At 35.7% G+C, this 25056-nt stretch overlaps 1 protein-coding gene across 2 annotated transcripts in view; it reads right to left on the bottom strand.

The window, feature by feature from the left end:
- Positions 1-25056, bottom strand: part of LOC123529434 (protein mono-ADP-ribosyltransferase PARP3-like) — a 47271-nt gene that overhangs the window by 17106 nt on the left and 5109 nt on the right. Inside the window, exons 1-9 of one of the 2 annotated variants that reach the window (XM_045309764.2) lie at positions 20399-20494; positions 16127-16321; positions 15490-15615; positions 14627-14806; positions 10321-10453; positions 5714-5934; positions 3463-3528; positions 960-1052; positions 534-620 (exon numbers count right to left, since the gene is read on the bottom strand). In XM_045309764.2, coding sequence (XP_045165699.2) covers positions 534-620; positions 960-1052; positions 3463-3528; positions 5714-5934; positions 10321-10453; positions 14627-14806; positions 15490-15615; positions 16127-16321 — 1101 coding nt within the window. In that variant the 5' untranslated portion in view covers positions 20399-20494. Of the gene's footprint in view, positions 1-533; positions 621-959; positions 1053-3462; positions 3529-5713; positions 5935-10320; positions 10454-14626; positions 14807-15489; positions 15616-16126; positions 16322-20398; positions 20495-25056 lie in introns of those variants that run through there. The other variant, XM_045309763.2, reaches the window with a different exon arrangement.

The following is a 25056-nucleotide window of genomic DNA, read 5'->3' on the forward strand; positions in this document are numbered from 1 at the left end:
TTAGTCTCACTTCCACTAAAAGTGGGCGAGACAAAAACGGTTTCAGAGATGTTTTTTTAAGAAAAGTGTGGATGGACAGATGGAAGACAGACTGACAGATGACGAACGGTGAGTGATCACAACAGCTTACCCTTTGAACTTATTGCTCAGGTAAGCTGGAAAATTGTTCAAAGGTTTTTCTATTTTAAGCTCATGCAGCCCCTAAGGCTAAGTAAAACTATTTTAATAAATGAGGTCCATACATGGATACTTGAGGCCAAGTTTGGTGAAGATCCATCATGTGGTTCATGAGAAAAGGTTGTTCAAAGATTTTTCTATAAGCTACCTATAGGACAAGTTGAATTTCAATACATCAATGCAAACTGAAAATACTGAGAGGAAACCATTTTTTCTATCTTTAGCAACCTTCACCCTACTGACCTCATATGCAATCCCAGACTCTATCTCTATATATGCAAGCTACCTATATACCAAGTTTCATTGCAATCGGTGGAAAACCTGGTTAAAAACAAAAGAATTGTTAACATGATTACCTCCCCTATTCTGCTGACTTTCCAGATATCTTTTATTTTAGCAGTACGCCAGCCGCCTCCTGTATTCTTAGTGTACGTGTCTATTATCTGTAAAATATTTTTTTTAAATGTACATAAGAATAAAATATAAGAAAACATCTTATGGTAGCAAATATTTATAATGCAAACAAACAAGAGCTGTCCATAATACAGCCTATGCTTGACTATTCAAATCGTTGTCCCAGAAGCAGGAATATTACCATAAATGTTAAAATATCTACACAGTTTCAATCCAGTATCTGCATTTGTTTTAGAGAGAGTACTTTAACCAGAAGTTTTTAAGTTCAAAAGGGGATAAAAATTTGCAAACTACATGTCAGAGTTATGGGACTCAATGCTATCACTCTGTTCTTACACTGAAACAAACAAATATCCCTTAAATCTTACCTTAAACTCATTAGATTTTTTGTCCACTAATTCCAGGTCACAGTTAAGTAGAAAATATTCCACATCAATAGGGTTTGGAAGCAAATCTCCTTTCTACAATAGAAAAGCCAGTTCAACCTTTAGCCTCCTAAAGTTCTCAAATGGACTGGTCCATCATTCAAGTTGGGCTTTACCATTTATTATTTGAAGGGGTGTTGAAAATTTAATGACTGAACAGCAAATAGTGCAGACCATGATCAGCCTGCACAGACTTGAAGGCTGATCTTGGTCTGCACTGCTTACAACGGCAGAATCAATTGCCAACAGCAGGCTAAAGTGTTGCTAGTACTTCTGGTTATTTGGGATCCCAGAGGTCGAGTCCATACAAAACAATTTATAACAGCTTTTCTTTTAATCGCCAGCATGGTTTTTTGAGGGCATGAGAGGTGTTGCACTATTTTTACCTCTCCTATACAGACTAAGCCGAGTTTGTTGGATGGATATTCTTGTAGATCCAACTATCACAAAAGCAGTGTATAAATGCCATGTGACCCATAAACAAGAGGACCATGATGGTCCTGAATCGCTCACCTATCCCCACATGACCCAGTGTTGAACTGAGTATGACGTCGTTATTTCTATTATTTGACATAGTGACCTAGTTTTTGAGCACATGTGACCTAGATATCATCAAGATAAAAAATTCTGACCAATCTTCATGAAGATCCATTGAAAAATATGGCCTCTAGAGAGGTCACAAGGTTTTTCTATTATTTGACCTAATGACCTAGTTTTTGAAGGCACGTGACCCACTTTTAAACTTGACCTAAATATCATCAAGGTGAACATTCTCACCAATTTTCATGAAGATCTCGTGAAAAATATGGCCTCTAGAGAGGTCACAAGGTTTTTCTATTTTTCAACCTACTGACCTAGTTTTTGACCGCACATGACCCAGTTACGAAACTGACCTAGATATCATCAAGCTGAACATTCTGACAAATTTTCATGAAGATCCATTGAGAAATATGGCCTCTAGAGAGGTCACAAGGTTTTTCTATTTTTAGACCTACTGACCTAGTTTTTGACTGCACGTGACCCAGTTTCGAACTTGACCTAGATATCATCAAGGTAAATATTCTGACCAATATTCATGAAGATCTTGTGAAAAATATGGCCTCTAGAGAGGTCACAAGGTTTTTCTATTTTTAGATCTACTGACCTAGTTTTTAACCCACGTGATCCAGTTTCGAACTTGACCTAGATTTCATCAAGGTAAACATTCTGACCAATTTTCATGAAGATCCATTGAAAAATATGGCCTCTAGAGAGGTCAGAAGGTTTTTCTATTTTTAGACCTACTGACCTAGTATTGATGGCACATGACCCAGTTTCGAACTTGACCTAGATATCATCAAGATGAACATTCTGACCAATCTTCATAAGATCTTGTGAAATATATGGCCTCTAGAGAGGTCACAAGGTTTTTCTATTTTTAGACCTACTGACCTAGTTTTTGATGGCACGTGACCCAGTTTCGAACCTGACCTAGTTATCATCAAGGTGAACATTCTGACCAATTTTCATGAAGATCTTGTGAAATATATGGCCTCTAGAGAGGTCACAAGGTTTTTCTATTTTTAGACCTACTGACCTAGTTTTTGATGGCATGTGACCCAGTTTCGAACTTGACCTAGATATCATCAAGATGAACATTCTGACCAACTTTCATAAAGATCCCATAAAAAATGTGACCTCTAGAGATGTCACAAGCAAAAGTTTACGCACAGACGGACACACGCACGCACGCACGGACGACGGACGCTGCGCGATCACAAAACCTCACCTTGTCACTTTGTGACAGGTGAGCTAAACAGCTGTTCCATATATAGACACAGTACAATCACACAGCCGCTTTAAGGACCAAGCTGCCTTCAGTGGTAATACATTTTTGTTGTAGAAACAGCATAAAGATTTAAACTTTCCAAATTAAGGTAGTGCACCCATAACGACAGTCAACAACTTACGAGTGATTACATACTCCTGTTGGCATTTCAGCAGCATTTTTCCAACATAAATACTGTACACAGCTTTCTATAAAGGCCAGAGCATGCCAAAATCACATAAAAAGAATATGTAATTTACTGACTGTCATTACAGGTCCACTAACATAACTTACCTTGCTAAATTTCTATAATGAACTTGCCCATCTTTCAATCTGGACAGTACCATTAACGGTTAAAAGGGGTGCTTACCAAAAAAGATACTGACTGAATTGCGAACAGTGCAGATTATAATCAGACTGCATGGATGTGCAGGCTTATCATGATCTACCCTGGTCGCAAAGTCAGAATCAATCTTGTCTAGCATGGTAAGGGTTAAATATAAATCATAACAGATGCAGTAACTGCACTGACTTGCTTTCTTTCACGATAGATCTATTAGTATTAATTGTAATGTGATGTTTATGTAAGGCATGTTACCAGTGATTTTTCACTACTAGTCTGAATACAGTAAATCCTACCTCAGCTTCCATTTTCTTGTCTTTTTCCTTCTTCATACTTTGTGCAATCTCAATATCACCAAGAACCTGAAACATACAACACATTTAGTACCTGAAACTAATGACATGTTTATTTAACCTTTACCCTGCTAAATTTCTACAAGAAACGCGGCAATGCCACGAAACCAGGTTTTCAACACTTTTCATAAGAATAAACAAGAGTGCCAGAATGTCACAATATACGCCCGTCACAGCAAATTTCTTTACTCTAGCACCTGTATTTGCAGATGTAATTTTAATTTTGTGGTTGTTTAGTAATCATTGTAATTCTTTTGTTTTTCTAAGTCCACAAAAAAACTCCTTACCAGGTAGAGATACCTTAAAATACACCTAAAATTAGAAAGTAACATCTATGTTGTACCACAGAAAAGTGGTCTTGGTTTTTCCCTACGGTCAATTATAAAAAAGTTACAATATAAGTTATTTATAGTAACAACTAAGGGAAGTTAATCTTAAAAAAAAAAAAAAAAAAAAAAAATCCAAAAAAAAAATTGTAAGTCCACACAGAAATCCTTACCAGGTAGAGATTGGTCAAAATACACCTCAAAATTGGATGTAACATGCATGTTGTACTACAGAAAAGTGGTCTCGATTTTTCCCTACGTCTAGTAATGAAAAAGTTACAATATAAGCTATTTATAGTAACAACAAAGGGAAGTAATTCTAAAGAAGGGAACTGCGCAAGACACTTCGTCTCATGATGGTGTATAATTGTGCCAAGTTACATCAAAATCCCTCTATGCATGAAGAAGATATGCTCCGGACAAAGTTTTCATTCTTGTATCCTTTGACCTCTAAGTCTGACCTTGACCTTAGACCTAGGGACCTGGTTCTTGCGCATGACACTCCGTCTCATGATGGTGAACAATTGTGCCAACTTTCATCAAAATCCCTCCATGCATGTAGAAGATATGCTAACCCTAACCCTAACCTAACCCTATTTTTAGTAACAATGACCTTGACCTTGATCCCAGAAACCCCAAAATCAATCCCAAGCTATAACTTTATATAAGTTTTCTATACACCAAGTTTCATCATGATAGCTCATTCCTAAGTTAAGTTATTGACCGGAAACCCTATTTCTATTTTAAGTAACAGTGACCTTGACCTTGACCCCAGAAACCCCAAAATCAATCCCAGCCTTTGTCTTGATATAAGCTACATACATACCAAGTTTTATTCAAATATCTTTACCGAAACAAAAGTTATTGACCGGAAACCCTTTTTCTATTTTAAGTAACAGTGACCTTGACCTTGACCCCAGAAACCCCAAAATCAATCCCAGCCTTTGTCTTGATATAAGCTACATACATACCAAGTTTTATTCAAATATCTTTACCAAAACAAAAGTTATTGACCGGAAACACCAGTTTGACGCCGCCGCCGCCGCCCGCCCGCCCGACCGACATCTACCCCAATCTTATAACTCAGGTTTTCGTTGAAAACCTGGTTAAAAATGGACTGGTCCATCATTCAGTTTGGACAGTACCATTTATTATTCGAAGGTGTGTTCACTGAAAATTTACTGACTGATTAGCGAACAGTACAGACTATGATCAGCATGCATGGATGTGCAGGCTGATCTTGGTCTGCACTGGTTACAAAGGCAGAATCACTCGTGCCAGCAGGCTAAAAGTTAAACCATTTCAGTGAATATCCTACCTGTCTATTAGGTTAAGCACAGTTTTTATTATTAATTAAATTAATTTTTTTTCTTGATTTTTATATATTAATATTATGTAAAGTAATCAAATGACAACTTCTCCACATCTGTATTAGAGTATAAATTACCTGTTGTCTATAGCACAGAATTATCACATAATTTATTTTTAGCTCTCAGTAGCCCAACAAATATATGTTACACAGTCATGTTTTTGATGTGTTTTGAATTAAAACTTAAGAACCATCTTGTGCTCTCAGTTGTTTATAACATGAATGTTTATTCTTAGCAAGCACTTTTTGACATACTAGCATATTTTATTATTCGAGAACTTTCTGACTGAAACTTCCTTACATAGTTTATACTCTAAGCACTTTCTGCACAAAACTTTTTCCTCTTGAAACTTACTAACACATGTTTTGCTCTTAGCTCTTTCAAACTGGAATTCAAACATATTTTTGCTCTCTCACCTTCAGTAGAAACTTAATAATATACGTTTCGCTTTTAAGATCTTTGTGACTGACATTTTAACATATTTTAGTTGGAACTTACCAAAAGCATGTCCATCTTTGATCTCAGCATTTCCAGATCATTAATCACAGGGGGAATTCTACGTCCAAAATCATGGGGAATAACTGTGTAGAATTTTGATGAGAGCTCATTTAGCCCAGCTTTACTGTTTTTGTTCAGCACTTTTTCAATCTCGTCCAAGACCTCAAACCCTTTGGCAATTTGTCCTTTACTCAACTTTCCAAGTGGCATTTTCTTTACATCTGAAGCAAGTACACATGAAAAATGTTTAATTTTGCATTACTTTTATAATTTTTAGCAAAATCTGTCCACAAGATGGCGCTCTCCACTATTCAACAACTTCAAAGTCAAATAAGGGCCATACATATTTCATTACAATTCATCATAAAGTACAACTGATATCACTATGGCTGGCAACGTCAAAGCTAAAACCCAATTTTCTAAGTGAAATAAGCGCTACAATTTGAATTAATTTCAAGCCAGAGCTTCCCGTAACTTGGTAATAAATGGGCGTCGCATTAGAGGGATGTCATATGAAGTTTTAATCCAATATAATGTAGTTGTTACTGACATAAGCTTGTTACAATGTTATATGCAAAATTTCAAACTTTTTAAAAAAGAAATGAGCCGCACCATGAGAAAATCAACATAGTGGCTTTGCCACCAGCATGGATACAGACCAGCCTGTGCATCAGATATACAAAAATTTAGTAAATTTAATAGCTCATTTAATATCGTACCTAATTAGTCTATATATTGGCGACTAATAAAACACTAAACCGAACTTCTGGAGCAAATTGCGAAGTAGGCATAAAATTGGACTTGTTTACTTTTTTAATTATAAAGGATATGTTCTATATTATGCTCTTTATGATGTACCCCTAATGTTAACTTACACAGCAATATTGTGGGGATATGAATACATAGATTTCAACTTTTGAACATAAAATGAATGGGAATTTTACTAGTTCGTTGGGAATAAATTTCGTTGATTTACTCAACCATGAAATCCACAAAAATTAGTCCCCTTTGAATATTAATGATTTAATAGTAATGCATATTATTCAATGGCTTGAACTGATAATAACTCAACAAATTTTGACGGTCTCACCTAGTTCGAGTGAACAAAGTTCAACTGCATATATACATATACACACAGAGAAACAAACTTGAGGGGTGTTCCAAATCAGCTATATCTCTAACTGCATTTATTCTATGAACAGAAAGTCAACCAGTCGACTGGTTTCATTTTTCTAATTGATCTTTGGGAATGGCAATGCTAAAAGATTTTATAATGCTGAACTGCTGTAGAAGAGAATTAACCCAAAAGCATTTTCATTAACACATGTTGATGATTTGTCTCCCTTAACTAATGTTTAATCTGGATAAAAGGGAATATTAGTTTTCCAATAAATATAACTACAACATTAGTTATGAAAATAAAATGTGGTAAATATATAATATAGAAAGACTCTTGTTGCCTTTCTAATTTTGTATTAAATAGTAAATGTGGTTTTGTAGCAGAAAAACAAGTCAGTTGTATCTAACAGCTATGTTCAAAGCATATAAAAGGTGTACAAGTAGTCTTTGGACAAGTGTTATTAAAGGAAAGATGGAGTATGATGACAAGACCAGGTTTTTTCCCTACCATATTACTTTGCTTATTGGGATAACTATCTTCTCCAAATAACACTGCATGACTGCCCTATATTTTCTTAAATTTAATCATAAACATAGTTTGCTGTGCTTGATACTTTTCCATGTTGAAAAGCAATGACATCTGGTTTTTTCTAAACTTGATGATTTTTTCTTTATTTTGGTAAATGTTATATTTAGATGTTATATTTATTTTATTTATGACAGTTTGGCTAACACTGTTTCCTAAATAATATTTGTTTTAGAACACCCTGTTTATATAACATTATATTTACCTCTTATCCAATTCTTGACATTATGCTAGAATGTTTGTGAAATGTCAGTCACATAAATAAATGAACTATAGTTTCTGGCTTTGGTTACAAAAAGTATATAAATCATCTGGCATGAGTACCATTCTCTTTGATAAATAACTTGTTCCCAGAATTCATTGCTTGATTGTAAACTGAAACCACTGGATTTTGGAATCTTTAGTTATTTTAAAAGAATGTTTGTTTGTCAAAATTATCATTTAAGGATGTTCGATTAAATTTTTTCTAACGCTAAGAATTTTTTCATACTCTGTGAGCTTGAAAAACATTAGTTTTCAAGACAAACAAGAGAAGAAAAAACATAGGCCGCTGAACTTGTTTTAATTTTATAGGGCATTTTCTTCACCCACTGTTCAAGCATTTCTGAAATTAAGCGCAATGCCCAACTTTATGGTGCTGCAGAAACATGACATGGTATCCTACCCAGTCACATTATACTGACACCAGGCTGATAAGTCCTAGTACCATCCTCTTACTATTGAGCACCAAGAGAGGAAGCTACTAGTACCATGTATGACACAGCTAGGAAGAAAACCCATGACCTCATGCACACAAAGCAGATGGTCTACCACTACCGCTACAGAAGCAGTTAACAAGAGGACCATGATGGTCCTGAATCGCTCACCTCTTCCCATATGACCCAGTTTTGAGTATGACGTCATTTTTTTCTATTATTTGACATATTGACCTAGTTTTAGAGCTCATGTGACCAAGTTTTGAACTTGACCTAGATATTATCAAGATAAAAGTTCTGACCAATATTCATGAAGGTCAATTGAAAAATAGGGTCTCTAGAGAGGTCACAAGGTTATTCTATTATTTGACCTATTGACCTAGTTTTCGAAGGTACGTGACCCTGTTTTGAACTTTAACTAGATATCATCAAGGTGAGCATTCTCACTAAATTTCATGAAGTTCTCATGAAAAATATGGACTCTAGAGAGGTCACAACGTTTTTCTATTTTTATACCTACTGGCCTAGTTTTTGACTGCACGTGACCCAGTTTCGAAACTGACCTAGATATCATCAAGGTGAACATTCAGATCAATTTTCATGAAGATCCATTGAAAAACATGGCCTCTAGAGAGGTCAAAAGATTTTTCTAATTTTAGACCTACTGACCTAGTTTTTGACTGCAGTTGACCCAGTTTCAAACTTGATCTCGATATCATCAAGATGAACATTCTGACCAACTTTCATACAGATCCAATGAAAAGTATGGCCTCTAGAGAGGTCACAAGGTTTTTTTTATTATTTGACCTACTGACCTAGTTTTTTATGGTACGTGACCCAGTTTCGAACTTGACCTAGATATCATCAAGGTGAACATTCTGACCAATTTTCATGAAGATCCATTCAAGGGTATGGCCTCTAGAGAGGTCACAAAGTTTTTCTATTTCAAGACCTACTGACCTAGTTTTTGATCGCAGTTGACCCAGTTTCAAACTTGACCTATATATCATCAAGATAAACATTCAGACCAACTTTCATACAGATCCCATGAAAAATATGGCCTCTAGAGAGGTCACAACGTTTTTTCATTATTTGACCTACTGAACTAATTTTTGATGGCACGTGACCCACTTTCGAATTTGACCTAGATATCATTCATCAAGATGAACATTCTGACCAATTTTTATGGAGATCCATTCACAAGTATGGCCTCTAGAGAGGTCACAAGGTTTTTCTATTTTTAGACCTACTGACCTAGTTTTTGGCCGCACATGACCCTGTTTCGAACTTGACCTAGATATCATCAAGATGAACATTCTGACCAACTTTCATACAGATCCCATGAAAAATATGGCCTTTAGAGAGGTCGCAAGGTTTTTCTATTATTTGACCTACTGACCTAGTTTTTGATGGCACGTGACCCACTTTCGAACTTGACCTAGATATCATCAAGATGAACATTCAGACCAATTTTCATACAGATCCCATGAAAAATATGGCCTCTAGAGAGGTCACAAGGTTTTTCTATTATTTGACCTACTGACCTAGTTTTTGAAGGCACGTGACCCAGTTTCAAACTTGACCTAGATATCATCAAGTTTAACATTCTGACCAATTTTCATGTAGATCTCATGAAATATATGGCCTCTAGAGAGGTCACAAGGTTTTTCTATTTTGAGACCTACTGACCTAGTTTTTAACCGCACATGACCCAGTTTCGAACTTGACCTAGATATCATCAAGATGAACATTCAGACAAATTTTCATACTGATCCAATGAAAAATATGGCTTTTAGAGAGGTCACAAGGTTTTTCTATTTTTTGACCTACTGACCTAGTTTTTGACGGCACGTTACCCAGTTTCGAACTTGACCTAGTTATCATCAAGGTGAACGTTCTGACCAATTTTCATGAAGATCTCATGAAATATATGGCCTCTACAGAGGTCACAAGGTTTTTCTATTTTTAGACCTACTGACCTAGTTTTGGATGGTATGTGACCCAGTTTCGAACTTGACCTAGAAATCATCAAGGTGAACATTCTGATCAACTTTCATAAAGATCCCATGAAAAATGTGACCTCTAGAGTGGTCACAAGCAAAAGTTTACGGACGGACGGACGACGGACGCCACGCGATCACAAAAGCTCACCTTGTCACTATGTGACAGGTGAGCTAAAAAGCTTGTCAATACTACAAAAAGGGTACCTATATCAAACTTCTTCATGCAGTCTCTGAACATGTCATTATCAAAAAGCAGTTTCAGCAGTTTCTGTGTAGTCTCATCCAGTTTGCTCTCAGCTGTTTTCTTTCCAGATGCATCAAAGCTTGTTGTTGGTACCTACAACGATACATGAATAACAAAGGTTTGATGATCACCTTGGTGATGATAAGAATGATCAAACTTATGAGAAGATTATGAATTTTCGATGACCATAGGCTTGAGAGTCCATTTCTGGTTTCAAGGTCTCTGTCAGCTTCATTTTAGACGACATTCCCTCCCCAAAAACTGCTTGACTACATCTCATCATTTTAATTTTGAACTTTAACATCTGTAGGCTAAAACCTTCTCTAGTTTCTGACAGGAAATCACTTTCACTCGTGAGGTTGCTGTGAACTTGAACTTTAAACCCCCAAAAAATAAGGGTCAATAATTCCTGAATACAGGCAATCATTGAACTTTGACTATTGTAGGCTAAAGCTCTCTCCAGTAATTGATAAAAAACTTTTTCAGACACAAGTTCACTGTGACCAAGACCTCTGACCTACTGACCACCAAACCAATCAACTTATAATCACAGGCAGTCATCCTTCAAAGTCTGACTACAGAATGCCAAAGTGTTCTTTAGTTCCGGATCAAAAACCATGACAGACAAACATGATCTGAACATTGTATCAGTATTAAAATGAGAGATTCTGTATAGACTTATTTTTCTGTATTAAGAACTAGATCTTGTTATACCAGAACAAATACTGTAAAAGCACATATTTTGCAAATTTGAAATTTTGAGTGTGTTCGTGAGGTTAAATATTTGCAGAATTGTTAAAATGGTATCCTACTTTAATCTGAATTATACTAATAGTAAATATTAGGGATGGGAACGAATACTGAAATCAATATTCGAATATTCAATTTGCCATATTCGAATATATTCAGATATTCGGCTTGTTTTAATGGAAGCTTTAAATTCTTATTAAGTGACTGGCATATACACAATATATTCCGTTGTTTAAAACGTATTTCATCGGCCTAAAAAATGTTTGTCTCTGGTAACCCGACCCTGCCTAGGTAAACCCGTCGACTCTAGCGTTTTATTTTACGATTCTGCCAGTATAATCATGAACATATTTAACGAATCCAGTGTATCACCTTCAAAATACAAAAAAAAAGAAAACGTTCAAATCGGTTAAAATTTAGACCGTCACACTTTATCTAAAAACAAGAGGACCATGATGGTCCTGAATCGCTCACCTATCCCCACATGACCAAGTGTTGAACTGAGTATGACGTCCTTATTTCTATTATTTGACAAAGTGACCTAGTTTTTCAGCACATGTGACATAGATATCATCAAGATAAAAAATTCTGACCAATTTTCATGAAGATCCATTGAAAAATATGGCCTCTAGAGAGGTCACAAGGTTTTTCTATTATTTGACCTAATGACCTAGTTTTTGAAGGCACGTGACCCACTTTTAAACTTGACCTAGATATCATCAAGGTGAACATTCTCACCAATTTTCATGGAGATCTCGTGAAAAATATGGCCTCTAGAGAGGTCATAAGGTTTTTCTATTTTTCGACCTACTGACCTAGTTTTTGACGGCACATGACCCAGTTACGAACCTGACCTAGATATCATCAAGCTGAACAGTCTCACCAATTTTCATGAAGATCCATACAGAAATATGGCCTCTAGAGAGGTCACAAGGTTTTTCTATTTTTAGACCTACTGACCTAGTTTTTGACCGCACGTGACCCAGTTTCAAACCTGACGTAGATATCATCAAGATGAACCTTCTGACCAATATTCATGAAGATCTCATGAAAAATATGGCCTCCAGAGAGGTCACAAGGTTTTTCTATTTTTAGATCTACTGACCTAGTTTTTAACCCCACATGACCCAGTTTCGAACTTGATCTAGATATCATCAAGGTGAACATTCTGACCAATTTTCATGAAGATCTCATGAAAAATATGGCCTCTAGAGAGGTCACAAGGTTTTTCTATTTTTAGACCTACTGACCTAGTTTTTGACCCCACGTGACCCAGTTTCGAACTTGACCTAGATATCATCAAGGTGAACATTCTGACCAATTTTCATGAAGATCCATTGATAAATATGGCCTCTAGAGAGGTCACAAGGTTTTTCTATTTTTAGACCTACTGACCTAGTTTTTGACCGCACTTGACCCAGTTTCGAACTTGACCTAGATATCATCAAGGTGAACATTCTGACCAATTTTCATGAAGATCCATTGAGAAACATGGCCTCTAGAGAGGTCACAAGGTTTTTCTATTTTTAGACCTACTGACCTAGTTTTTGATCCCACATGACCCAGTATCGAACTTGACCTAGATATCATCAAGGTGAACATTCTGACCAATATTCATGAAGATCTCATGAAAAATATGGCCTCTAGAGAGGTCACAAGGTTTTTCTATTTTTAGACCTACTGACCTAGTTTTTGACCCCACGTGACCCAGTTTCGAACCTGACCTAGATATCATCAAGGTGAACATTCTGACCAATATTCATGAAGATCTCATGAAAAATATGGCCTCTAGAGAGGTCACAAGGGTTTTCTATTTTTAGACCTACTGACCTAGTTTTTGACCCCACGTGACCCAGTTTCGAACTTGACCTAGATATCATCAAGGTGAACATTCTGACCAATTTTCATGAAGATCTTGTGAAATATATGGCCTCTAGAGAGGTCACAAGGTTTTTCTATTTTTAGACCTACTGACCTAGTTTTTGATGGCACGTGACCCAGTTTCGAACTTGACCTAGATATCATCAAGGTGAACATTCTGACCAATTTTCATAAAGATCCCATGAAAAATGTGACCTCTAGAGTGGTCACAAGCAAAAGTTTACGGACGCACGGACGCACGCACGCACGCACGCACGGACGGACGGACGGACGACGGACGCCGCGCGATCACAAAAGCTCACCTTGTCACTTTGTGACAGGTGAGCTAAAAAGCACGTCACGTGTCGCGCTGTTGTATTACCGCCGCCATTTTGAAAATATTCAATCGACGTGTAAAAAGCTGATAAACTTAACGAGGGCAGACTTAAACCATCTTCATCATGATCGTATGCAATCATAAGTTATTTCTTCATTTTATTATAAAAACAAGAGCTGTCTCCATAGGATGACATATGCCCCCGATGGCACTTTGAATGAGTAGTTATGGCCGATGTTAGAGTTTAGGACCTTTGACCTACGGAGATGGGTCTTGCGCGCGACACGTCGTCTTACTGTGCCACACATTCATGCGTAGTTATTTTAAAATCCATGCATGAATGACAAAGATATGGACCGGACACGCCCATCAATGCACTATCATGAAAAATGACCTTTAACGTCTAAGTGTGACCTTGACCTTTGAGCTACGGACCTGGGTCTTGCGCGCGACACGTCGTCTTACTGTGGTACACATTCATGCCAAGTTATTTGAAAATCCATCCATGGTTGACAAAGATATGGACCGGACACGCCCATCAATGCACTATCCTTTAATGTCTAAGTGTGACCTTGACCTTTGAGCTAAGGACCTGGGTCTTGCGCGCGACACGTCGTCTTACTGTGGTACACATTCATGCCAAGCTATTTGAAAATCCATCCATCGATGACAAAGATATGGACCGGACACGAAAATTGCGGACAGACTGACAGACTGACAGACCGACAGACTGACAGACCGACAGACTGACAGACGGACAGACGGTTCAAAAACTATATGCCTCCCTTCGGGGGCATAAAAAATCTAAAATTTGTTACATAAAACAGGTGCCAATACAAAAAGAACAAAAGCTAAAAAGGCATCACACTTACGCCTGTTGCAAACTGTCAGTCCGTAACGATGACCCTAGCTGATTATGCATTGCATTTTTCTTGTTAATTGGACAATTTTTGACATGCACCACATTTACGCCTATTGCAAACTGTTAATCCCCGACCCTACCTATTATACATTGCAATTTTCTTGTTAATTGGACATCTTTTGACACGCGATAAACAAACACGTTTATTCGGCAGAATAGAATTAGCATGCAATCAGCAATACTTATTAAAAACAACCTATTTATTAATTTACGAATATTCGAGTTTGATTTTCATATTCGAATATTCGGCCGATTTTCGAATATTCGAACATTCGTTCCCATCCCTAGTAAATATTTATGCAAGGATTAATTTTCATGAGATGTAGGGCCTCGCAAATATGGCAAAAATTAACCCCTCATGAAAATTTCTGCTTTTACAGTATGGTAATTAACTTACTGGAGCATCTGTTTCATCCTCATCTGCCATCTCTATCAGCGTATATTTTCCTTTAACTGGAACGAACGACCCTCTGTTAGCCCAATTATTTTTGGTTTTATCCTTGAACTTCTTTTCAAAGTCCTTGACAGCACTAGCCAAATCAGTGGGACCTTTCATGGCAGTAGCTCCCTTTTCACCCTACAAAACCATAATATATATGAAAGAATTCATCAATTCAATTCTTTCTATTGAAAAAGTACCAGTATATTATAAAAATTCTGTTTCATTTTCTTTTGTACAGAATCACCATCTAAGAATTGTTTTAAAATAGTCAATCATATTTAAGTAATACAATGTAATTTTATTACATTTTTTCACTTTTCTTTTTTGTTGGATATTTATTTAAGGAACAAAAGGATCCAATACATACATTTAGATCCCTATCACAAGTTATATATGAAATTTAGTAATTACCACCACCTCATCCTCACTAAACGCACACTCATAGCTTAACAACGGATTGATGTCACCAAACTTAGATATTTTAATTTCACAGATGTACTTCAAGTAAGTTAATGTCACAGTCTAAAACTGTCTAAATGCCACAGTTTAAAACTGTCTCAATGCCACAGTCTAAACCTGTCTCAATGCCACAGTTAAACCTGTCTCAATGCCACAGTCTAAACCTGTTTCAATGCCACAGTCTAAACCTGTCTCAGTGCCATATTCTAAACCTGTCTCAATGCAACAGTCTAAATCTGTTTCAATGTCACAGTCTAAATCTGTCTCAATGCCACATTCTTAAACTATTTCCATGCCACAGTCTAAAACTTTGTTAATGCCACTGTCTAAGTTTCTCTCTCAATCTCTCATAAACTTACCACTCTGCCCCATCTGTTCCATGCATAGTATGAGCCTCCCTGTTGAATCACCTGAATCACATAGTACTTGTTGTTGTTGTGGCCAATGTTTGTCTGGTTCAACATACAATCATAGTCACCAACAACCTAAAACAAGTCCAACAAACATAAATACCACCTAAAACTTTTATTCATCAACCAGTATCATTCCGTTATAAAAAGCTACTCAAGGTATAAATTTATTCATGATAATTCTGCTGAATATTCTCAGTTTACTTGGAAGTTTTAAATCATCAATGGACAATAAGGGCCCAAAGTTTCACAGCTATACTTGATGCTTTTTACCAAGTCTGAACATGAGCTGTTTACAAGATGTTTTCTGTCTGTCAGCTCAGGCTGTCCCAAGGCAAAGTCCAACAGAATCATCTGAACAAACAAGACAAAGCTTCATTTAACCAATAATCATTCTAAATACGTAGTAAACTTCAACAAAATTAAAGTATGGAGATACCAGCTGCTCAATCTAAAGGTTTTATGTTCATGGTTTTGGCCAGGCAGGAGTAATACCTCCTCTGCCTTCTGCACACATTAACTAATATATTATCAATTAATACCAGCTAGATATGAACTAATATCAGCAAAGAGTAATTAAACAAACCTGTGCAAAAAGGCTTGTTAATGGACAATAAGAGTCAATTTTATGAGATTTCTTCCCTCCTGTCTTTTTATCTTCAGCTTTTAATGCAGCTGCTGCATCTTTCATATTCTGTGGAGTTGCAGGGGCTGGTTCCTCCTTCTTGGCCTTCTTACCGCCCTTGGCAGCCCCGCCAGTAGCTTTACGCTTTGGTGGCATCTGAATAATAAAAACAATAAACATGCCATTGCTTATTCTATCAAAAACAACAGTAGTAAATCTGATTCAGTCTGCATGTCTTCTTGAATTTCTTCCTTTTTAATTAAGATTTCTTACATATACCCCCAAGAGCTGTCACAGAAGACAGCATGCTCGACTTTTTCGGTGATAGGGCACAACTGTGGAAGCTGGAGCTGTCACTCAAGTGTTTAATGACGCCAATATGGATTGGACAATAGCTTAATACTGTGTCAAATGTTTTACGTAATAACAGAGATAGAGATAAAGTGTATTAAAATATTAAATGAGTATAAAAGGGACATAATTCATGGAAAATTTCTGCAAGAGTAATAAACCATGTGTCATATCATGTGACTCATATGTGGAATAACTATTTTGAGACCAATTCAAATAAATTTAGTGATAACTGAGATACAGCAAAAGTGCATCACAACTTGAACCTGAAATTCTAATTAACCCTTAGCCTGCTGCAGACGAATTTAACAGCCTTTGCAAACAGCTTGGAACCAGATCAGACGCCGATTAAATCGGCGTCTGATCAGGTTCCAAACTGTTTGCTACTCTGACAATATTTCTTCCAATTTTGGAGCAAATTGAATGAACTTTACAATTTTAGCAGACGACATTTCCAGCAGACGACAATTTATCTAGCATGCTAAAGGTTAAGTAAAAAGAAGACATAACTCATAACATAATAGTGCCAGCATTATGGATTTGAGTCATATGGTGTAAGTGATAGTGTGAAATGCCAATTTTAGCTTTTAATCAAATCCATTTAGTAACAACTGATATATGGCGAAAAGACATCAAAATTAAACTGAAATTCTAGAAAAAAGAGGGCATTATTCATGAAATATTTGTGCAAGAGTTATGCCCCTTGTGTCATATGATATGTGTGATGACGTGGAACTACTATCTTAAGTTTGAATCAAATCCATTTGGTAATAACAAATTTAGATAAGAGTGAAAATGTATCAAAACTTTAACATGAACTTTTAAGTAAAAAGGGGCCTAATTTATAAAATATTGATGCCAGAGTTATGGCCATTGTGTCAAATGATGTGGGAACTGATGTGGAACAACCTTTTTACGTTTGAACCAAATCCATTCAGTAATAACAGATATAGAGTGATAAAGCACCAAAACTTTAGCCTGAAATCTTAAGTAAAAAGGGGGATAATTGATGAAATACTGGTGCAAGAGTTACAGCTCTTGTGTAATATGATATGCATGATGATGACGAGGAACAACTATTTAAAGTCTGAATCAAATCCTTTCTGTAATAACAGATATATAGTGAAAATGCATCAAAATTAACCGTAAATTCTAAGTAAAAAGGGACATAATTCATGAAAAATTGGTGCCAGAGTTGTGGAACTTATGTCATATGAATGATATGATGTGGGTGATAATGTGGAACAAGTACTTTAAGTCTGAATCAAATCCGTTTAGTAATAACTGAGACAGAGTGAAAGTGCACTTGTGTCATATGATGTGGGTGATGATGAAGAATAACTATTTTAAGTTTGAAATTAATCTATCAAGTAATTACAGAGATAAAGAGAAAGTGCTTTAGAACTTTACCCAAGGTGCAGAGGCAGAAGGATGCCAACACCGGGTTGAGTAGGACAGCTCTCAATACTTTGTACAGTCAGGGGTGTAACTGTTTTAAGTTATGTAACCTATTTCAGTTACTTTTTCAAGCATTTTATAACCTGTATTAGTTATAAAATATAGTTAACTCAGGTAAGTTGATAAAAAAGTCTTTTTGCTGTTTTCAGAAAGTGACCTTAATAGTGAAATTAGTAGCAAACTGTGGTTAATCAAATTCTCTTTTAGTCTGATCATGACCCGATAAGCATAATGGGATGTTAAGAGTTTTATAGCTTTAAGGTAGTTCTGCACATCTGATAAACCGGAAGTGATGGCATAACGTCATTTATCCGGAAAACGTAGAATAAAGCCTGAATTCGGCGTACGGAAATGAAAATAATTTTATGATTTAATTGAAACCAGTGAGTAAATTTATTACAATGACACTGTTACTATATTTCTAAAGTCAAAATATGATATTAAAACATATGACACATTAAAGAAATATAAAAAATGTCTTAAAATTAGCGTGAAATGTCCGGTTTACCTTGATCTTGGTCAAATACCTCAAAAGTAAGCATGCGGACCTATACATTTTATTTCACCAAATTATGGGTCATATGTTTATTTACAACTGTGAGAAGTTTCATCAAAATCTACATTGTAGAAAAATTTCTGTTCGCGAAAATGTTATGAAAGTTATGATTTTCCCATTGACTCCTATTATGAAATATTGCTTGAGGTCCATATTTTTCAAATCAGTCTAGCAAATAATCAAGCACACAACCCTATCTTTTTTATTTGCTGAATTTTCTAGGTATATTCTGAAGTTTTGAAAAATCAGAGTTTAATCAAATTCTACATAGTAGAAAAAATTTCGATCAAAACATGCAGAAATACCTTAAAACTCTTGCATAAACCTTTTTCAGCCTTGCGTAAAAATTTTTACTGCATAGCTGGAAAGATTAAAGGTCAAGGATTCAGGAAATAATTAGTCACAATGCATTCAAAATAGGAATTGGCACAGGAGGGCTTTTTAATACTTCATGATAACTGAAACAAGTTATGAAAGAAAAAGCAATAACTCAAATGGTTTATAAACTGCGATAACTTGAAACAGTTACACCCCTGACTGTTGTATAGTTAGCTAAAAATGCAGTGCCAAGTGGTAATCAATAGATCCAATCTTTTTATCATCTGCAATAAAAATTTGGTTCATTTAGATAACAGGGCTTGGAAACTGTCCTATTATATGTAGACAGGAAGTAAACTTTTATGCTTAAATGTTATTTACGGTCAGATTATGAGACACTAAGACTCCTTTAACGTCCTTTCCAACATGTAACTAGGCTTCCACAAGGGACACTCATGCTACCTGCAACTGATAATTAAACTACAAAATTTCTTTGCTGGACTGGAGGAAGATGAATGGGAAGATGCCTATTCTCACAATAGCATTGAATTTTCAGACAACCCACAATGGCTCAAGCTGCAAAAAGGTCAACAACAGTCAAGGCTTCTTACTGCATAACTTTGCCAGATGTTCAAATACTTCAAAAGCAGATTGTTATGCAAGCCAAGTAATTAAGACCCATCCTTGAATGAGGATCAGCCACATGGATCATCAACACTAGCAGAAACACATAAAAGCTGGAAATGGTACATGATTTGTCAAGGGTGACAGCAGCTCAAGCAAAATGATCAACAACTTAGGATGGGAATTAAGCACTGCAACAGAGGAAATAGAGTTCTGACAACTGAACAGTAATCATTCATGACCTTGTGGAAATCCCAACAGTTACTAATCTCCATCCATCTGCACTTTCCACAGTAGGCTGTACTTGATTTCCAGTTCTTTCCAGCAGGCATCAAACTTGGAAATCAACTCCAAGAGCATGTCACCATAGCCCAGGCTTTGGACACCTTTAAACTGTCAGGGCTGACTAACCTATCTGCTTTAACATCTACACCATTTAACAACTGTTCATGACTTACTCCTCCGTCAGACAATCAGCATGTTTCACAGAGTATTCTGAATTTCTGTGATAGACATAGATCTGTTCACCTCACAATGCCATTTTATTGGAATAAACACTCATTTGCAACAATCTTTCATCATGTCATAGATGCCCTGCAAATTACACTGAATAGCTGTCTCCAACCCCATAAAATTATTAATAATGCAAGTCATTTGCTTACTGTATAGTAAAATATGTAGCCTTACAGTATATACTGCAGTTAGGTCTAAATATATGAACATATAATCAGGGTTGACAACATAAACCTGATACAAGAACGGATACATGTACTAAGTTATCAAGAGCGAAAATAATCAAGTACGAATCTTCACACTTAATTCGACACTTAATTATGCAGCATATAGCTGCATGACAACATAGGTGCATTGTTCGATAATGCTACTTAACTACAAAACAGTACAAAATTAGCAATGTAAAGGGCTACCTTTGCGTATAATTCCGATCGTTTTGCTAGATTTGCCTACCAAGCAACTTACAGGCGTTTTATTTACCTTGCACGACAAGTAGGGGCTCGTCCGTCAGTAGCCAATCAAATTGTGGGGTTCGTAAAGGGATAGTGTATATACATACGACAGAATAATATAGGCATGTGTCCCCTAAAATTATATTCTTATCATCCTTGGGGTGATATGGGTGGAATCATTTTATTTGTGGATATATAGCAGTAATCAAGGTTGAAAGTCAGTAATTCAAATCCTTCTTAACAAGAAACAGAAAGAAATTTACACACAATTACATATTACATGGTCAAATCCTAGAAGCGGTCTCCAGTGCAAAGTATGTAGGTGTTGACATAGCAAATGATCTCTCCTGGAATACACATGTAGATAGAATCACAAACAATGCAAACAAATCACTTGGTTTCCTACGCAGAAACCTTCCGGTCAAATACCAAACTATTAAAGAAACCTCCTTTAAAACTCTAGTTAGACCACACTTAGAGTATGCCTCTACGGACCGGTATGGTCACCACACACACACAGAAACATACACAAGATAGAAATGGTACAAACAAGAGCAGTCAGGTGGGTAAAGGGTCAATATTCAAACTATGATAGTGTAACAAACATGTTAAATGATCTTAGTTGGCAGACACTCAAGGACAGACGGACGATTGCTAGACTTTTCATGTTCCACAAAATCGCTCATGGTCATGTAGCTATTCCAATCCCTCCGTATCTAGTACAGCCATTGAGACGAACTCGTCATATGTACGACCATTCTCTCAGGCAGATCCATACAAAAATAATGTTTTCAATTTCTCATTCTTTCCATAAACCGTTACCATATAGAATCAACTGCCACACCTGATCGTTAATCAGCCTGACCCTGAACGTTTCAGACAGGCTGTTAACGCATCGCACTACTACTAAATGACCACAACCTGTTTTTATCCTGATTTTATTCTTGTTAATACAGCTTTATCTTACAGTATATTCCTTTGACGTCTTATTGTCATTCTTTTAACGTTTATTCTGGCACAGACGCGCACCTGCTAGTTATACCCGAAATGGGCGTCAAGCAGTAATAGATACATGCATACATTCTTTGTTTCACTTTAAAACGACAACTTCAGATCGTCTTTACGTATCTTTATAGAATACCACCTTTCCCTACACCTACTTTTCAAGAAAGTTCTATCATAAATTAACAAAAAAATGAAGGAAAATAGGGGGTGAATAGTTCCTAGTGAAATGCCAGTCAGTTGTGGTCTGCTACCCTAAAAATGGTGCATATTTGCTCTTGTCCGCATAATGAAATCCTTCTTTCAGTTGGAGTATAAACATGAAAACCGTCTCATTTTATGCAGAATATAGGGATAATGCATGTTTTTTCGTGTTATAACATCTGCAGAATCCCGAGGGATTCGTTGGTGCCCGAGCCCGGTAGTGCGAGAATACCAACGATTCTCGAGGGATTCTGAAGAATGAACATGCGCTAATGCTATTCTAGCATAAAACGCATAAAAAACTAAAATGGAATTATAGGTGCATCATAAAAGGCAAAGCTCCCTTGAAAAATCACCAGTGTCGCATAAAAAATAAAGAAGTGGTGTTATTGCAATGGCAGCAAATATCTTGAATTATGGATCTGTTTTAGGAAGTTTATGTTCTATTATTACAATAAACTATATTAATGATAACCCATAATTTCTGAAAGCAATACATGATGTATAAACCTGTTATGTTCTAGACTGCATTAAAATTAAATCTCGACATTTGAACACTTGACAAATATTCTAAACAAAATAAAGTACGGTGTAGCTATATATCTGCACCAAGATGGAGAGAAAAACGTGTTTGGATAATTTCTTTTATTCGTATTGAAACATACAGTATCAATAATTCTACATAATTTACTATCATAGTTCTAAACCAGTCACTAATAATAAATGCTTCAAATTTAAAAGCTTGGCCTGTGAATTTTTTAACCTAACAGAATCTATATAACAGGCCTATATCCTAATTAAAAAAACTGTGTCTCTTTTCGGACTAAATGAAGACCTAATGTATTAATATTTTATGTTCCAATTCCAACATTTATATAAATCAGAATTTACGTAATGGGATCATAGACAATGCCCATTGTAATTCTTTTTAATGTCATAATTGTCAAATTACGTTCTTTTTGGAAAAAATTGTGTCTCTTTTCGGACTAAATGAAGATCTAATGTATTAATATTTTATGTTCCAATTCCAACATTTATTTAAATCAGAATTTACGTAATGGGATCATAGACAATGCCTATTGTAATTCTTTTTATGTCATTAATGTCAAATTACGTTCTTTTTGGAAGGAAGAATTGGGCCAAATTTCTACCAAAAATTCTGCTACGGTATAGACGTCTGGTATGGGAGAATGACGAACATCCATTTACATGCACAACGTTTGTTTTAAATTCAAAGACAAACCTCTTTTTTTTTTTAATTACTGATTAGAATTTTACTCAGACAAAAAGACTGTTCGCCGAAATTCTCGAAAACCCTTGTTTAAGTTACTGAAATGCTAAAAAGCAAGGGCTTTTTAAGGTTAATCTTTTAGCTCCATTTTAATGTTTATTCTCATTTGTATAGCCAACAGTTTTTTACAAGTGTAAAACTCTGGCCAGTGATTCTTAAGAACGTGGATGCAATATATGTGAAAGGGGAGAAGAGCAATGTGTGCTTTTCCGAAATTCAACGCCTGTTAATTTGGACCCAAAACTTTTTTAAAGTTATATCTACTGTGCAGGCAGTACATTGGAACCTGACATTAAAACAAAACATTTGTTAAAAGTTCATATGAATGGTTTTTGTTACAATATTTGAAAAATTCATGATAAATACAATAAAAAATAAAACTAGTGAAATTAAAAAAAAAAAGAAAAAAAAAAGAGTTTAGTGCTGTTAGGGATCAAACTCCCAACTTTTACATAGGATCGAGGAAATGGCAAATTCATCATGCTTGGTTACGCAATGAGTGCAGTTCCCTAAACAAACACTTACACAGGAAAAACATTTCTCCCTCACCTCTCTGTCATTGTGACCTTATAGAAAGTAACCATCATTTCTCAGAGCTTTGTTTCCAAAAAATCTCTAACCTATGTACAGTCACGCTCTATATATACGTTGTTGCATGGTGATCCAAATCTTAGTGAAAACACTAACAATGAAATATTTCTCGCTGTTCAAAATTTCATAAGGGACAGTAGACGCTTTCCATGAGACAACATATTAGTTCGCTTCCAGCATTCGTTAATCCAAATCAAATGTAATCGTCTCCCTATTCCTTCTTTTGAAAATTCATTTGATCGTTGGTAAAATCATATTTCAAACATTAAATACTTAACCGTCAGATGCATTAGTATTTTAACTTCAGTCGGGAGAAAATTAAACATCTATAAGCTAGGCTTTCGGTCGTATCCCTTTTCAAATCGATTGTATCATTGTTAATGTAAATATCTCTGTTGTAATCAAGTCAATTTGTGTTTAAACTAAACCACGGACGCAAATGTTCGACCGAATTACTGACCTTATTCAGAAATAACAGACGACAATACCACAGAAATTGCCGATTGTCACTGTTCACTGTACCAGCGCACCATTGCATAAGCTAAACTATTTCAAACAAAGAGTGACATTCTCACATACAAGACGTTGACCGTGTTTCTCGATCTGTTTCGTAGACCTAGGGGATGCTACAAACCTCTAATGGGTGAGAATGAGAAGTATTTAAAATCTACTTTTATTTCTTTTTTAATAAAACAATATATACTGACTAAGATTAAAATAATTTCAATTTAAAAGGAAGAACAGGAACTAGCCGATGTATTACAAAAATGTCATTTTTTTCTTATATATAAATTGTCAATTTGAAGGTTTTGACCGTTTTTTAAATTTCACATGTTGCTTTTCATCTTTGATCAAATCAAATAAGAAATATCCCAACATATGAAATGAAAAATTGTTATTTGAAACTTCTAATTCCCCTAGATATTTTAAAAATTATCTTCCGTAAGTTATAAATGTGTATTTATGAAATTCATTACACATTTAGAAAAATGTGCTGCCAATCATTCACTGTTCAACAAAATTAATTGTGTTGTGGTATCATTTTACTACCTCAACCAACTTTTTAAATGGAGTGATAGTCATGTGATTAAGGTATCAGCCGCTCATCCCGGGTGTCGTGCGTTCAAGCCTCACTGGGGTCACGGTCACGCCTTCTCATTCGTTACAGACCACAAAAATCACGTAAACAGCAAAATGACTTCTATTTCTTATAATATCATAGAAACAAACTGGGTTATATATTATTATATGACCATGTATCATCTACACCTCTGCGTCCTCTTCAATGTTATCTGCGCGTTTTAAAATAATAAAAACAACACGCTCAAGCATAGTTTGTGACCTTTTTTAAAAAAAAAAAAAAGTGGGTAGAGGTCTTATAATTAATAAAATTTTAGATCGTTGCATTACAGGACTTTGATAAATTTTGTGATATAATTTTAGAATTGTGGGAAATATCATGAATATATTATTTGTACATGTAAAATGAAATCTATTGTCAAACGAATTGAATTCCCTTCGTTGGCCTTAA

Source organism: Mercenaria mercenaria, chromosome 13 (genome assembly GCF_021730395.1).
Source record: "Mercenaria mercenaria strain notata chromosome 13, MADL_Memer_1, whole genome shotgun sequence".
NCBI lineage: Eukaryota > Metazoa > Mollusca > Bivalvia > Venerida > Veneridae > Mercenaria > Mercenaria mercenaria.